General features: G+C 41.8%; 1 protein-coding gene across 1 annotated transcript in view; it reads left to right on the plus strand.

Moving 5' to 3' along the window:
- agbl4 (AGBL carboxypeptidase 4) overlaps positions 1-17,956 on the plus strand; it is a 230,123-nt gene that overhangs the window by 140,569 nt on the left and 71,598 nt on the right. The window contains exon 6 of the mRNA XM_035647032.2: positions 11,799-11,838. Within this exon, the coding sequence (XP_035502925.1) occupies positions 11,799-11,838 (40 nt within the window). The remainder of the gene's footprint in view (positions 1-11,798; positions 11,839-17,956) is intronic.

Below are 17,956 nucleotides of genomic sequence, written 5' to 3' on the forward strand. Positions count from 1 at the left end.
TTCCTGTGATGGTCATTGGATGTTGAATTCATTGTTTGGTTCAAAGTCCCACAGCATTGGCATCGAGCTGACCCTCTCCTGACAGGGGGAGAGAGGATGACATACTGTGCAGTAGAACTTATAGCATAACACTCAACTCGGTGCTGCTTGTGAGCACAGTTTCTTTTTTGTCAGTTTGTCTTCAAGTGAGTGTAATTTTGAGTCGTCCCACTCTGTCTGCTTTTCATTTTGCCATCTCTTCTCCCATTTTTCTCTCTGCTCCTCCCTACTTTTTTCTCAGTTCTTGTCTCATTCTGCGCTGTGATTAGGAGTCACCAGACACCAAAGAGTGCATCCATCTGGTCCACACATCAACATCTGGAGAGGGTGTTGGCTGTTTTGACATAGGGAAGGGATACACACACAAACACACACGTCTCTATCCATCTTGCAATCAAAAATTCTGTGTTTGTACTTTTCTTGTGTGCTTGCATTTGTGTTTGTCAAACAGTTTGTACCCTCCCTTTCTCTCCTCCACTAGCAGCTAATTATTGTCCTGCTTAATTACCAGTAGCGCAGCAGTCCAGCCTGCCTCAGCTTTAAAGAACTATTCAGCACTCCATCCCAATACCTGATTGAACTCCGCTAAATGGAAAAGTTGTGCTGGAGAAATCGCTTTAGTCACAAAGCATTTTGTTTAATTTCTTTTCTAAAATGTCTCTCACTGTCTGGTTACTTGAAGATAACAGACATTTGAATTTGTTATGGAGGATATCAGAAAAAAAGGGTTTTGAAATGGAAAAAGAGAGAAGAGAGTTTCACAGCTTGTACACATAGACATTTAACAGTCTTGTAAGATCCATAAAGGCAGTAAACCAATAGCAACATACACGTCTCTTGACCTTCAACTCCAATTAGGCCCCAAAGAGAGATGGGTGAACTTTTCAACCTTACGTCTTGTCAACCGATACTCTAGTAGTGTTGGTGTGAAGACACGGAGATTGACAAGTCAGTGTTCAAGTTCACTGCTGTGCAAGAGCATAAGTTTCAGTCTCAGTCGGGAAAACCTTGTAGAAGTTTCTTGATACCTCAGAAAGTCCCATATGGAAGAATATCACTTTCATTTTCCATCTCTCGCAGTTAATTTAAGAGCCCTAACAGAAAATGATGGAAATATAAGACCATAAAACCAAGGTGGATTTTCCACTCTACTACTGGCATTGAAGTGTTTCCCAAAGATGAAATAAAAAAACTTGACACACAGCAGAGGAGAACACACACACACACACACACACACACACTGTGATTTAATGGAAAGGCTGCTTTCTTGAACTGGCTGATGAAGGACACTTTACTTTGATCCAAGACCTGGTAGGAAAAAAACAGTATTCATTCACATTGACAATGCAATAATATGATCCAAGAGAACATAAATTATTATTATTTTTTTTTTTTTTACATTACACTTTACAGTAGACCCTCTGGGGAAAACTACAGTCCTAAATAAGCTACCACTACCTTAAAAACAGTAAAGTATGACATGTTTTGAATGAGTCATCTTCTCAGACCCAGTAATGTTCTCTGCTCAGTAATTCTGTCTGACAGTGTGTCGGCCACTGGACGGGCATTTTTCTCTGGTAAATGCCAGGTCACTAAACCTGCACTTCATCAGGCAGGGGTCAATCACAGGCCACTGGGGAAATGATGTGAGGACGGAGTCCCTCTGTGTGTATGAGAGGAATGAGAGGAATTGTGTGTTGAAGTATCAAGTGAGCTATCACTGTCCTCACTGTCATTGATCGTCCCCAGTGTGAAGAAGCTGTCATTGATTCTTTGCCAGGTCACGGACGATACTCTAGGCTCAGCAGGGGCCCAAAGGTCACCCGTTTGGGCCCCCATGTACACACTTACACACACCTACAAACAGACGCACACATGCACACACATACACACTCTTAGCTACTAGGCGTAGGATTGACACCAGAGTGCTGTTGATGCCAGCGCGATGGAGGCAGATGCGTGAGCCACAATGCCGGCTGCCCGCGGAACGTCTCCACACAGATATTTTGATTAGTATGTTTTTAAATCAATTTAATTTGAAAAGGCTGAACAGGCCACACACTAAGAATGGGTGGCTAAAGGGTATGTAGCAACAACAATTCCCTGGTCAAGGTTTTTTTATTACACGTACCCGCAGGACACATTAGATGAGCCAACCTGCAAAACTAAGCCTTTATCTACAACCTGAACCCTGACCTGCTTCCCCTGTAGCAGGATACCATAACAATAACTGTGACAGGTCTAATTCTACAATTAAATCTTATCAGGTTAGGCTTATATACCTTCTGTCCCTGTTGTCTGTGTATTACATTAATGTTTCTCACGAAACACTAGCCTACAAGCAGGGTCGTTGCATGAGTTAAATGACCTTGAACTATGCACCTGCAGCTGATAAGTGCAGTCAGTGCAAGTTAATTCATGCTCCACTCCCAGGTTACACCAAACATCTATAGGGGAAATCTGTAGTCATGTGTCTTTTGCTGTATAGTGTAGAATGAGGTTTTTTAATAGTTTTTAGTGTACATAATTTTATAGATCCAAAATGAAACTGACTGAAAGAAATGAGGCACAACCTACAAATCCATCTGCTGCTTCAGCACCACAGACAGCTCCACGGATTAGCCCCGGTGCCACATGATTAAACTCCTCAGTGGACATGATATGACATGGTCGCAGGTCAGAGAAGCAGAAGTTCACACACTCAGCCGTGAGTTCAGATTTTGCCTGCAAGTGACACCCAGTTTTTCATGAATGTTTTCTGCGGGCTGATTCGACAGAGTAAGCTTGCTATAACACCTCACAACTTGAGCAGAAAACATAGTCTGTGTCATCTAACAGGACTATCTCATACCTTACTTGTGCGGGCACCGCCTCTATCTACCCTTATCATCTTGAAACAGCCCACCCAATCAGAGTATGAAGTAGTTCTATAGGATACTTGATATTAGAACAGACCGAGCCATGCATGGGTCAACGATCAGTTTTGTACTGTTACCATCGGAGATCCAGCTGCAGTTAGACAGAGACCACCATCAGGTTAAAGAAGGAGACAGTCAGTCCAACTCACACTGCCTGCTCTGGAAGCCACATATCCAGGGGTGTTTTTTTGCGTTTTTCTCTAAACTTGATTCAAACTTATTCGTCCCCTAACAATGAAGTCCTTATTCCCCGTCATACGGCGGGACATTCAGATCTGAGGCATCTGAGGGCATGTTGAAATAACACAACACTACGCTCTTACACATTTTTTTCAATGTGTATTTTATGTACAGTAACTCTGTCTCATGGTGTGTAAAGCCACCCCCATGCATCGCAAAGACCTTAATAGTTAGTTGTTATATCTTGCACAAGAAGACTTTGCACTGCCATCATTTCCATTTGGTGCATTTTGTTTGCAGCTTGATCAGCGCTTGTCAAAATAAAGAGGGAGAGATTTGTCCTCCAGTTGGCTGTCGCAGGTGGCTATGCGCTAGTCAAATATTGACAACACTCCCACATTATAATAAGACCACACCCAAGGTCACCTCAGCCCTGGAGTGTGATGCTTGGGGGACATTTTGTTATCATCTGTTTGACAACATTTTGGGGCTGTTATTAGCCAGCTGCACCAAGACATGCTTTCAAAGTAAAAGTCTGAGTATTTGAGAAGAGGGATGGTCATACAGGCTGGAACCAGGGGGTCCAGCTTACCCGCTGTTTTAATTGGCCTCCATGAATATGTAATGAAGTCGAGATGGAATTGTATCATGTTTTTTTTACTGGTATGAGAAACCCAGTGGCGTTGGCGTGAAATGACTTGTGCGTGTGTCTCTATGACCATACACGGTTTGACTGCGTGCTTGCATATTCATAGGTGAGCGTCAGCTGCACGTATGTCCTGTTCATGCCTGCTCTTTATCACATTATCAGATCACTGCAGTCCACAATGTCAGAGTGCGTGTAATAAAGGCAGCAGCCGAGAGGACTGTGTGCCCTGTGCAGGTGGCCGCGGCTGTCCTCTTCCATCGCTCAAGAGTAGGCTGCTCTCTGCTCTCAGAAGGAATAAATCTTTGATTTGGTTTGTTGTATTTTTAACCAAGGGCTCCTGGTCACGCAACAAATCCCTGCTCTCCAGCCCGTCTGCTCCATCCTCTCTCTCCTCATCTCAACGCCACAACACACACTAGCTGGTACTGTCATGCAACACCATCACATTTCTCCCGGCAAGTGGCCATTTTCTAAAAGAAATTATCGAATACATATTTTTTTTCCTACATTTGGTGGAAAAGAAATGCTGCTATATTTTTGTCAGTAGTATTAACTCTCTTCCCAGTCTTTGTTATGTTAACTGGGTTCCACAAATTATTCAAAACTTTATTGTAGTCATATGAAAATCTGGAATTATCGCATTTTTCAGTTTTAGGATGCCTTACATTGTGAACACCTGTAATCCTCTTCCATTATGATGCTCTCAAATGTAGTGATCCAGGCAGCCACGCCCAAACATGTCCTGAAAAGCTCATCCCATTAGCTCATTCTTACCTCACCTCCCCTCTTTGTTACTCAGGGATGATGACTAAGATGCAGTTAGACACACAGATGGGGAAGAAGAAAGCAGTTTCCCCTTTTACCTCTGCTGTGCAAGAGATCAGTCCAGTCACCGTGTGTGTGTGTGTGTGTGTGTGTGTGTGTGTGTGTGTGTGTGTGTGTGTGTGTGTGTGTGTGTGTGTGTGTGTGTGTGTGTGTCTGTGTGTCTGTGTGTCTGTGTGTGTGTGTGTGTGTGTGTGTGTCTGTGTGTCTGTGTGTGCGCATACGAGCATGTATGTGCGTGTGTGTGTGTGTGTGTGTATAAACTCGTGACTCAGATGAGGTAGACAGCAGGGATCAGATGAGAGGATGGGAGGAAGATGGAAGATGAGTCAGGCTCTTGACAACCGTTCTCTCACTAACAACCCCATCCACCATCGACCCTTGCCCTGACAATGGATACATGATAGGGGGATATTTGTATGTGTGCGAGTGTGTTTATGGGTCACAGGGGACAGCGATGGGACAGGTTGCAGAAGCCTGTTTCCTGCGTGTGACCTCATCAACAAAGCAGGGGCTTAACAGGTATCATAACACAGAGAAATGATTAATGTGGTTAGTACAAATGACCAGCAACTGAACATAAATACAGTATAAAGCAATGTTTATTCCTTAATGGGACTATTATTAATCTTTTTATAACAATGGATTGCATGAGTACCTGTATGTTAAAGGGGTGGTTTATAGTGATGAACCACCTGATGCTGCAAATTTCCTCATTTCAACAAGCCTTCCAACCTAAACGACTATACAGGTCACTTGTCCCTAACCTCGGCCATGGCTCATGGGAACGTACCGGCAGCAGGCATACTGGTCCTTCGTCCTCATAGTATGAATATCAAAAGAACAAGGTTTGCTTGGGTTTAGGCATGAAACTACCTGGTAAGGTTTAGGAACAGATTGTGGTTTGGGTTAATAACAAAAGTATTTCCTCAAGGCTAGAGGACCTTTGTCGTCATGAATTTGGAATTTGCATATTAGGAACAAGGTTGACCGTCAGTTTCCTGTGTTTTGTCTACTCTTACATTCACCCAAACCGCCTCGTAACGTGGACTTTATAGCTCCGTACCTCACCTGCCTTTACTCCCGTCATAATTACTACGGCTGCTAGAGGTTGCCCGACAATAAAATGTAACTATAAGTCGTAATATGCTGCTTGCACAGATGACATATGGGGTTGTTTTTTCACGTGAGGGCGGTCCCCCTCTGCTCTGTGGAGTGATTTAGCGTCTTTCAGCTCCGTGTTTCATTTGGTTTCAGGTATGCATCTTCAGTATTTTGGTTCACTCTCTTTTCGCATTCATCTGCATAGTTTTCAGTAACTAAACAGCTGACTGACACAGTCAGGGACTAACTAGCCAGACATTTTCCTCACGAGCTGTTGAAGACCAAAAGCTATAAGCTAAAAGTGGAGTGAATATTGAACAGGTGTCCAGAAACACAAGCAAATGCTGCAGTGTACAGGTGGTTGTTCAAATAGTAAGCTGTTTGCTAACAAGTTCATCACCTTAACTTTAATTGTGAAAAATAGTATTCTAGTTGTGTTAAGTTGTATTTGAAGCGTTTCTGCTTCCACCATATGACCAATAGATATGCTATTGCAGGTAGAAACATTGAGGAATTCTTCAACTGTTGGATTCCATGACTAGATAAACAGTAAATGAGATTAACAGTAATAAAGTAATATATTAAAATAAAAATCTGAGTAATGAAAGTAATAAAAGTGCATTTCATGGAAATACATCTTCACCTTAATACTATTTCCATCCCATAGCTCAAATTCTTTTTTCAAAAAAAATGAAAACTGCATTGGATGGTGGCCGTGGCACGGTAATTTAGCCATATTGACTTTAGATTAATTTGAAATGAGCTACAAAATGATGGTTGGGATTTTCAGTCCACCACCCCACCCACCTCCCCCTCCTCCTTCTCGCTGGATCCTCTGCCTCTCCTCTCCGTCTTCCGCCTCACTCTCTCTTTTTCTGTGTAATAACAATCAGCAAATATAAAAAGTAAATTCTGGAGGAATTGTTGGCAAATGGGTTTTGGGTAGATTGCGCATGAATATTTAATTTAGTAATAAAGTAGGGGTTTAGTGCATTAATGGATTTTCCACTGACCCCCCTCACCCTTCATCCCCCCACTTTTCCCCACCCAGATTACGATGGTGGCACAGTCTGCTATCTCTGTCTACTGATTGGTTCTATTAATGACTGTATTTATACTGATTAGAACATTATAGATTACTTTAAGGGGGAGGGGGGTCAGAATGCTGACTACTTATTGAATGAAAAAAATAGTAGTGAAGAGATACTAATATAATAACTAATAACCATAACAGAAGGATCTGATAAACACCTTCATTAGTTTGAAGTCTAGAATTACGTGAAGTTTCTGGTCAGGTTACATGCCTTGAAAAAAATTAACTTCATGTTCTCATATAAGACTGTAGCTATCTTAAGATAATTCAGGACTCCAGTCCCATTGTCTGCATCAGTATTGTCTATTGTGCTTCGAGCCACAGGGCCCCAGGGTCCACGCTGCCTGGCTAGACTACGCCGACAGCTGGAGTGGCCGTCACCTCTGGCTCCCCACTGCCTCCTTGTTTTCTGACCTAATAACACTAAAACTGGCAGGCCCGGTCTAGATTCACCTGTGGTAAATACCTGTGGACTTGAGCTGGACAGTTCTTTTGTGAAAAGTGAGTTAACCCTGTCGGAGTTCCGCATCGGGTCAGTCCAATTAGTGTCTGTTCATTTGTCATAATTCTTGTGGCATTCAGATTGTAAAAGATACTGACAATCAGTGTGTTGTCCGGTGTAGTGCATCCCAGAAACGTTGCATTGGGAGTACACAGTAAAGAATTAAGAAGGGTGAAATCAATTCAAATCAATCAATCAATTGTTGATTTAAGCTGTTGTGTTTTCGTCGTCGTGGCAGTGAGACTGGGCCGGCTCCGACCAGGGTGTGATCCCTCGGCTCTTGGCTATGTTTGATAAAGTTTAATTTAATCCTATTTTCTGCCCTGAAATGCTTCTGCTAATGTAATTCTCTCTGTGTCAGACCCCCCTCCCCCCTCTCTTTATGTGTCTCTCTCTCTCCCTCCTAAAGAACACTAAGCACCTTATCCATGCTGAGGTCTAACAAAAGCAGCAGGAAGAGAGAGCAGTGATAGTATGTTGTAATTCTCTACTACAGATTCATTATCTGTGTATAAGGACGGGCACACTGAGCGAGACTCACATTTTTCATCTGCCGTTTTTCAGATTGAGTGTCTGCGTGTCTCCATCAGTGTACAGTGTGAATATAAAAATGAGAGGATTTTGATAATGCATTTTAAAATGCCATCAGGTTTAGAAGGTCCTTCGTTTTTGGGCTCTGGTGTGCTTCCACGTGTGTTTTCCTGTAGTCATTCATATTCATACCATAATCTCAAATGAGAAATCATTTCCAAATTAGGCATTAGTATTGAATTTACCATAGCTTCACTTGCAGAAATCAGGAGTGCCAGTAGAGGGTGCTACACGATCCAAGTCATAATTTAATAAGCCTCTATGTTAATGTGGATCACCATTGCAGCAGAGGACAGGACAGTTTGCAGGTTTATTTTACTAGCAACTATTCTTTTCTTGTTGTGTTTATTCATGTGGTACACAGTTTCCTTTGTATGTCCATTACAGAAAAGGAAATGCTAAAAGTACATTAAAAACAATGTTTCAAAAAAAATGAAATTAATAGGTGACATTTAAACAGAATTATGACAGTGAAAGAATAATTGTCAATACAATGTGAAAGTAGGTTGAAATGATGCATAGTTTGCAATTTTTACATTATTTATTGTCCCATCGATTTGCTAAGGAAATCTCAATGTACAATGTACAAACATATGTGATATCAGGGTCTTACCCTCTGTTCAGCGGCAGTGAGAAGAACTGGGAGTGTAAATGTTTCTCTGTTGTCAGTGATTCGTGCTGCGGCACCATATCGGACTGACTGCAGAGAGTCAGCGGGCTCCAAAGGTGGTAGTAATCGTGTGTGTGTGTGTGTGTGTGTGAGAGAGAGAGAGAGTTAGAGGTTATGGGTGGAGTTTGCGTGTAAATCTTTGTGTGAGTGTGTGTGTGTGTACTGTGTATGTACTGTGTGTGTACTGTGTGTGTACTGTGTGTGTAGTGGCTCAGTGTATGCTCTCGGCTTGTCTGTGTCTCATGTTGTCACAGTGACCTCTACTGCTTACATGGCCATCACCCACTCCAGCATCCATACCACCACATACAATGCACCAGAGACTATTTCACAGTCCATACAGTGCTTGTATATGAGTATGTGAGTGTGGTGAGAATCACACTGCACTCAAGCTTCTTGTAATGCACCTCGCCTTCAACCTCACACATCCTTGCATGTTCGTGGAGCATCTGTCTTCTCAGACTATTTTTCTGTTTTATGGATCCCCTCTGTTGGAATGACCTTCCCTCCTCAGTACAAACACAATCATCTTTAACTCTCTTTAGTACTTAACTGATCTCTCAACTCTCCATAAAGCCTCTCACGACGCCCTCTCCTCACAGGGAGGTTTCACCACTCCCACACACCGTTGTCATTAACTCGCAATCATTTGCTCTATAAAGACATTTTGTCCGTCTTGTTAAACTTTTCCTTCGTTCCCGTTTCATCAGATATTTACCAGCCGTATTTTACTGTTCAAAAAAATGTGTTTCCTCTAATTCCTAAATGTGCCTAAATAAGAATACATTTGAGAACACACACAAAAAAACTTTACATAAATAAACGTACAAAATCCTTTGTACATGTTTGCGTATATCAAAAAATGACGATGGAAATCTGTACACAACTGTATTGTCCACACTGCAGATGAAATGTCAGGGAATCTTTAACTGCCTCCTCCTATGACGAGCTTCGTGAACCACTCCCCCTAACCCTTTTCCAAGGGGGCTGCGACTTTCTGGGACTTTCTGAAACTAGCAGCTTTTGGTCCGCTGTGCAGTAGTGACGAAGAAGAAGAAGAAAGAAGGCGAGCAAGCCATGAGCTTCTCTCTCAGCCCGTCATTTTTCAGTCCTGTACATGACTGTTTCTGGCACTTTCCGTGTGCACTATTGTCCCCACTTTATATCTCATGACAGTCGACTTTTCACTCCGCCTTCAAGTGTGCCCATTCAGCTATAAACACAAAAATACAGATAAGGTCTGTGAATAGATGGCACAAGCTATTTTTTTTTTCGAGCATCTCCTGACTCCTTTTCTTCTGCTGTCTACGTTTTGACCATTCTTTTTTTTATAACCCGTGCCTTAGATTTTAGGGAAATGCATTGCAGCAAATACAATAATGCTCTTTTAACGTCACATATAGATAGAACTCAAATTCAGTGGGCCACAGAAACCCCACCCTTGTATGACACAAAAGACAGACCTAATATTATCTTTACCTTCATTTTTGAATGATATAATATTTGTCAGGGGTACTATGACTGATAAGGTAACATTCTTTACTCTCGCTACAGTGTCAGTGAACTTACAAAGTTATTTCATCTCTGCACTTAGTGGACCCCTTTCTACTCATGTCGTATATTATAAGTCACTCTCTGAGTAAAAGCATCTGCTTAATACTGGAATAAGTGAGAACTTCACTCCAGGCAGGACTGTGTGTAGGAAGAGAAGGACTCCAAGTATGTCGAGAGTCTCTTTACCTTTCCCTCTCAGCAACTGCTTAGTATGGTGCTTGAATATTAATGAAGTCTGGTCCCTAAAAGCTGGTTTTGACTGTGACCTATCCATACTGTGTGTCACACACACACGAATGCACACACACACACGCGCGCGCATCTGTGTGTGACATACTTGTAGGCCATCCTTTCCTAGGATGTGAAGATCTTGTCTCCGGAGGGACTGGGAGATGAAGAGGGCTGGGGTGTTGATTACTGCGGGGCTCCACAGTCAAGTGTGTGTGTGTGTGTGTGTGTGTGTGTGTGTGTGTGTGTGTGTGTGTGTGTGTGCGTGTGTGCGTGTGCGTGTGTGTGTGTGCAGAAAGGCAGCAGGTTAAAAAGAGGGGAAGCCAGCTAGCACCTCTCCTAGACTTCTTCTCAGCTGCTGAAGACATCAAGTGTAAAATTGCACACCCTTTCAAACACACTCCATCATAACCAATGAGGTCTCTCTCTCTCTCTATCTCTCTCTCTCACACACACACACACACACACACACACACACACACCACATGGTGAGGAAACTACTTTAAAAATTAAGTGTTGAACTACTTCAACACTTACCTCAACAGAAACAGGGCACTGTCAAGTTACTTGGAGGAAGTATCAAACAATATATACAATAAAAAGTTACAAAAACATGTACATATCTGAATTTAACAACCATCAATATTGCTAAATATAAGATAGAATACTCTCCACCAATTTGTGGTTTGCGAGGCCCAGTTCTGGCCTGGTTTTAATCAAATCAAACCAAATAATCAAATAATATCTTCATTGTAAGAATTTAATTTGTGTTAAATAATCAGTGCGTATTAAGTGCAGCTTCCAACTGTAAAAGCAATACATAACAATAGATGGCGATAAATAAATAATAATAACATTTGTCCTGACTGATCTAATCGCAACTGAACAGCTCTAAGTATGAGTTCACTCCTGGTGTTAGAATACGTGTCCTCGTGTCTCCACTTGTAAACAGAGCTCACTTCCTCGCTCTATTTGCAAATGAACACGTACATCATTTCTGTTCTCAAAGATTAAATTATGCAAGTCCGTCATCAGAAAGAGAGTGAGCGAGAAGGGCGGGGAGAAGCTGAGTGAATCAATGTGCTGCACACAGCTAAACAAAAAAATAAGTTCTTACTCATTTGAGTTGAAAAAAAAAAAAGAAAATCAATATGTGGTTGTCAATGCTGACCAATGCTTTGGTGGCCAAAAATATATAAATAGTGCCAGACCACCTCTGAACGTGGTCCGGATGACCAGAACTCAAATGTTTCCTTGATGTGTCTCGGGTGCGGTCACATCTGTAACCTTGAGCTGTCCAATGATCAGGTCACCCGAGACAGATGTTAGTACCAGGTCTGATCAGGGACAGAGACTTTCTGCGAAGGTGTATGATGATTACAGTGACATTACATATTTTAATGTATTTTTTGACATCTGTCTAACGTTCTACTCTTCTTTTCTTCCAGCAACAACGGCGCCTAGACCTGTTAACCATCACCAACTCAGGTAAGTCCCCGACGTCTAATGACTTCACTTTCACCCACAGTCCCCCTCTTTGTTTCAACATCACGCTACCACCACTGATATAAAACTGTGCTGAGATGAGAGCTCAGTATCAATATACAGTACTTCACAGGTTTAATTATTTGGCTTGATATTGATTTGACATATACATGATGCTATGGCATCCGAGTATTTCCCTCCAACCCAAATCTAAAAAAGCTTTGTTTGTTGAGACATGAGAATATCTCTGTTCTGGTTTCATTAGATTATTAGTTTTATTAACTTTAGTCAGCCTTTTCAACAACTGATCACAGTTCTCTAAATTGTGAATATATATATATATAAATAGTATGTTCATGTGTCTCTATTTGTGTGTTTGTGCTTGTGTGTATCCGTGTAAAAGTTCCTAAGTAGGATGCAATGTAAACGCCACCATGCGCGTAAACACATTTGACTTTCTGTGTTTACAAGTGGCTTATACATCCAAACGTCCATATGTCCCTGCAATCTTCCTGCATACACTTCGAAATGCTTTCATAAACACAACTGAAATGCTCTGTGCTCACAGTCCACACTCTGCATATTATATTTTCTCTCCTCATATATGAGGAGGATTTTCTTTGTCTTGGTCATACGGTGTATGATAGTCAGTGATATATGTTTCTGTTTAGACTGTTGGTCCAGAGCCATTTAAGGATGTCCCTTTTGAGAAGTTTCGATTGGTGTTTTTCATAGACATAATTAATACTATCATAAACACACTTTTTAAATCTACTGCAATAAATCTGAACAACAGAACACTGGAGATACAACTCAAATGATTTATTATGTGCTAAGATTCTGTCCTATACAAACACTTGAGCACTACTGAAACCCATGGATGAAATATGTTCAATTATTGTTTATGGGAATATTGCAGTAGTGCACCCTCCAGGGTTTCATTCTATGTTCTGTATGCAAATGAGAGGTGAAATATGAGTAAAGTTTGTTTGAATTTCACCCAGTGCGCACCTCCAACTCGTAGCATGTAGTGATCAGGCGGGCATATGGTGCTCAAAGTTTGACGGGATGTGAAAACGTGTCAGAAAACTAGTTGCACTGTTAGAAATGAATGCCAGTGTCTTAGAGAGGCAGCTGTGAGAACGAGGGTTCCACTGAGATGAAGAGTACGGAGGAAAATAGAAAAACTCGGGAGGGGAGGAGAGACAGATGGGGACGGCAAGGAGGATACAGAAACCCATATGTCTAAAGTATCTGGATGATCTAATATGCTTTGATTAGAATAATGTGTGTGTGAGACTCGTGGAGACTGGGTTAATTTAGCAGGTTTACTTTGCAGCTGTTCCGCGGGGCCTGGGCAGAGGCACGACTCGCCCCCCCCGGCCTTTCGCAGTTTGACAGGGGGCGACCGGAAAGAGAGAAGGGTGAAGAAGGGAGACGATGTGAGAATTATGTACAAACCTCTACGGCCAAGGTTACACAATTCTTTGTGTAACTCAACTAATCCTACGTCAAAATGTTTGCTCATTGGGCCTGTTGATCTAGAGATATATCAAATTAAAATGGATCTGTGCTGTATTGTAGATACAGAAATATTATAAGCATGTTTCGGTGTATGGTTAGTGATTCACCTCAACTGAAAAAAAAGAAAAGAAATATATTTGTCATATGCATTTTACTCAGAAGTGACTCAAACATCTATTCTAATGCAAAACCCTGAATAATGTAGTGCTGCAGAGATATTTGTTTCACTCTGCCCTTGTTCTCCCTTCTCCCTAGAGGAGTCCCGGACCTTTTATTGATTGGATAAGTGGATTTTTGGTCACCTCGTGTAAAAGTCTCAAATTTCACAATGACTAAGCTCCGTAGCAATTTCGGGAATCTATAGACATGACAGCGCATATTATTTGCACTTTATTGTGGCTCGATGCGACCTGATATCTCAAGTTGATATGGGTGACTGACATAGAGGACAGTCACAAACAAATCTGTTTGTTTTGTTCAAGCGGCTGCGTCTTTAGAAGCCTGTGAAGTACTTCATTATAGGTATAAACTGGGGGGGGGGGGGGATTCTAAAACTACAGAACAAATAAGAGAACCGAGGGCTTTGCACAGCCACTGTACTCACCAAGGTTATTTTAATTTTGTCCGGTTATTATTGTCGGTTAGCCAGGATGCAGCATCAAACTTTGATGATGTCAAATGAGTTCAGTTAGTTTATTTTTTCAACTTATATAAACAGTAGACTCAGTCTAGACTTCGATAAACAATAAATAATTTACATTAATGCTTTTCTAGCGTTTAAAAACAAAAAAGCATGAACAAGCAACAAAAGACAAGACCGAAAAGGTTCTAGGCTGAAGCCTTAGCTAATTACACCTACCCTTTTAATTCACCGTTTAACATGAATTCCTTTGTCTGCTCCCGCAAAATGATACAGAGCAATGAAGGAGAGAAACTAAAATAAATAAATAAAATGCCACAACAACCTGATAACTGCAGGGGAAACTATTTTCTTTTGCTAAAATTTTACTCAGGCGGTAATGAGATATCCTGTTAACAATCACTATGACAACCACTGTGATTAATCTTAACAGCTTAACACGACACTTTTCATCACCCTGAGCTTATGATCACAGATGCAGTAGAAATACCCTCGTTCAAGGGCTGGTTTTCACCCGCGGAGCGGCCCGAGACAGACTGAAATAGCTTTTGATTATTCCTCCCTGAAAGGTTTCTTCCTCCGACCAGTGTAGTGCTCAGTATGCTGTGTAAATTATTGCAGGTCATTATTCAGCGAAGTCTATTATGTTCTTAACTCGGCAGACATATTTTATCCTTCCCCGCTGCTTATTACTACTCACAGTGGGTGAGTGGACAAGCACACCCACACACAATGAACATGTGGAAGGTTATTATGATGGCTCTGTGGAGAGCAGGTGAGGCTTTCAGATGAATGCCTCCGATAGGGAAACACAGGCAGGACACACTCTCCTTCTCCCCTGCAGATTAAAGGAGTTTCCGCTCCTTCGCTCCCTTTCACCTCGTCGTCCTCTCCACCGCCTCCCTCTCCTCTCTCGCTGCTTGTACCTCTTCCTCTGCTCATATGAGCAACACCCGATATCTGCTGTTATTTATTAGTGATCTTATTCTGTCACACCGCTTTTGTCCTCATGTTTTCTGCCCTTTTGTGTTGTTGTGTTGCTCCCTTCTTCCTCCCGTCCTCATAGCACGGACGGCGGGGGGAGTCACGGGGTGTGAACAGACTAATACCGTAGGCCCCGGTGGCTTCGTAAAGGTGCGGCGCGTGAGAGCGGCCTCTGTTTCTGATGGCAAGTGTGAATGGCGCATGTATTCACACACTTAGGATGAAGTATATATATATATATATATCTATACACACACTGGAGAAAAAAGACGACAACAAAAAACACAGCACCTCTTTACTTTCTTCTTACACACCCTGACGCGTGCATACTCCCTGTCACACACGGGCCCACTCAAACCTCACTCGGCCCTCTTTAATTGGACACTTGAGCAGCACACGGCTGCATCTGGCTCCTGTTGAACACAGCCTGACATTTCAGACTGCTGACCTTTTCCAGCCCCGCCACAACTAAATAATGATTAGTCCTGGCAACTGTTCCACTACAACAACAGCCAGGTACACACACACACACACACACACACACACACACACACACACACACCCACACACACACACACACACACACACACACACACACACACACACACACACACACACCCACACACACACACAAACTCTCACAGGTGCAAACTCTACAAAACTGAACAACAAAAACACCTGCATTGAAGGCTTTGTCTTTTCACAGTGAGAAAATGGGGTGCAGGCATTGATTTGAAAGGCCGTTGTCATTCTTTTGGCTTATCGATTAGATTGTCCTTTTCCATATCTCCAGTCAGAACCCAATAATGTGTTGTTCTAAATTAACTCTGCTTGCCTCTGTTTAGTTTATCCTTTTCCCCTTTTATGCGCTCTCAGCATTACAGTGGAAAAAAAGGTCAATCATATTCATGAGATCTGGCTAGATTTGAGAGGATGGTGTGTGTGTGTGTGTGTGTGTGTGTGTGTGTTTGCAAGCATGTGTGTGTGTGTGTGTGTGTGTGTGCATCTGAAGCAATGAAGCAGTGTGGAGATAATAGGCAGTTCTCAGATCTCTCCTCTCACTTTCCTCTTTTTCACTCTTGCACTTCTCTCTTTGTGTCTCCATTTCCCTGCTGTTTCTGTCAGAGCAGAATAGAAATGATCTTCATTAGAGAATCTCTTCCTGCAGTTACTCTTTGTGTTTCCTTCTTTCCTCCCTCCAGACAAAACCACTGTACATGTTTCGGAGGTCAGAAGGAGCGTATTGCTCAGCCAGCCGCTCACATTCAAAAGCTGTGTTGGAATCTTTCAAGTCGTGATGGTGATAGTAAAGGCATGAGGATACATACAACATTGATGAAATTGTTAGGTATGGAGCCGACGGCACCGATATGACATTTTTTTGCCGTATTGTCTCCATGGAAACAACAAGGCGTTTCCTACACAAAATCACAGACTTCGAAGGAGGTCCAACATCAGCTCACATCAACAATGTTCAGTTTATGTTTATAGTTTTGAGAAAATATGGCTCATGTATTTATTTTTATTTTTTTCAATGACTTATACACATCTACATGGCACAGTCACAGTCACCATGCTTTCCTACCAGTGGGTATCAAATAACGTCATAAGATACATTTTGATTCACGTGAAGGAAGGTGGAATACGCGTCATAGAGACAAACTTGCTATGGTCAACTGAAAACAAGCCAAGCACCAGATCTCGTGAACTGAAATATAAAACAGAAAGTAAACTTTGTGGGGATAAAAACTGTAACTGAAATAAAACCTTTATTGCTCGTAAAACTAAAAAGAATCACAATTTTTGGTCTCATTTTTATTTGCAGCCTCGTTTTCTCTCCTAAGAAGTAGCAGCATGTTGTTTTTCAGCATTTATATAAAATGTTAAAAAAAAAACCCCCAGCAGAATAAGTTTTGGATTACTTACTAATAAAATGTGCAGTGTGAAAGAGGGGTCATCTGAGTTTTTTCTAATTTACACATTTTACACTCTGGCCTCCTCTCGGCCTTTTAATAGCTTTGGTTTCTTCAGATGAAAGTGTCCGGGCAGCCATCCAAACAATACGGTGATATATCATGTATTTATGTCTTTGTTGTGGTGGCACTATTGTTTTGAATATGATGCATTTTACTTGGCTCATCTGCAAATTGCACTCTTGCAGTGCTGTCGTAGTGTCAGTGCAGTAAGAGTTTCCCTCCTGCCTCTAGACACTGTTTGCTTCGCGAAACACAGGAAGGTTATTTAAACTCTTTGTGTTGGAACCATAACTTTTTTAACTTTGAAGACCACAGATTATTTAATCTTTCCTTTTTATTTCAAACTTCTTGCAGAATAATGAAAGTTAACTCCCTTGTCTGTGCTGATTTCTTTTCAGTTCAACTGTGAGAACTTTAATCAGCAGATATTTATCAGTTGGACCGATTCCCCTTTGAGTTAAGTTGAACCATAGAAAACTTACATTCATTCATTGAGCTCTTATGTCCTCACTCATTTCCTTACATACTTTAATAACCACAGATCTCAGAGTTAGGGAACAAAGATCTTTCTGTGTGTCTTATGCACCTTTCGGCCTTAATCACTGAATTTCTCCGAAATGCTTCGGCAACTTCTTCCCTCCTTTAAAATACACAAATATGTTTAAAGTTGACAATGCAGCTGGACTCACATAACCATTGGCCTTTTTTTAAACAAAATAAATATGCTTAGTGTTTAAAGTCCCTTTTTTCAGGCACAGTCACAAAACAAAGCTGGCTTGCAACCAAAACACAGACAGACGAGAGAGGTGACGAGACAGAAGGGCGAAAGGGAGATGCACTGCAACTTAACGGTACTTAACGTGGAAAGGAGAGAAAACACCTTTTGCGTTTTTAAGCTGTAAAACGTCGACGCTTCCAACCAAGGTGGAGGCGTGTCCGTGTGTAACTTGCGGGGGCCTACGCGATGTGATGGCCAATACCCCGCTGGATGTACGTG

The sequence above is a fragment of the Scophthalmus maximus genome, chromosome 13 (assembly GCF_022379125.1).
Source record: "Scophthalmus maximus strain ysfricsl-2021 chromosome 13, ASM2237912v1, whole genome shotgun sequence".
Classification (NCBI taxonomy): Eukaryota; Metazoa; Chordata; class Actinopteri; order Pleuronectiformes; family Scophthalmidae; genus Scophthalmus; species Scophthalmus maximus.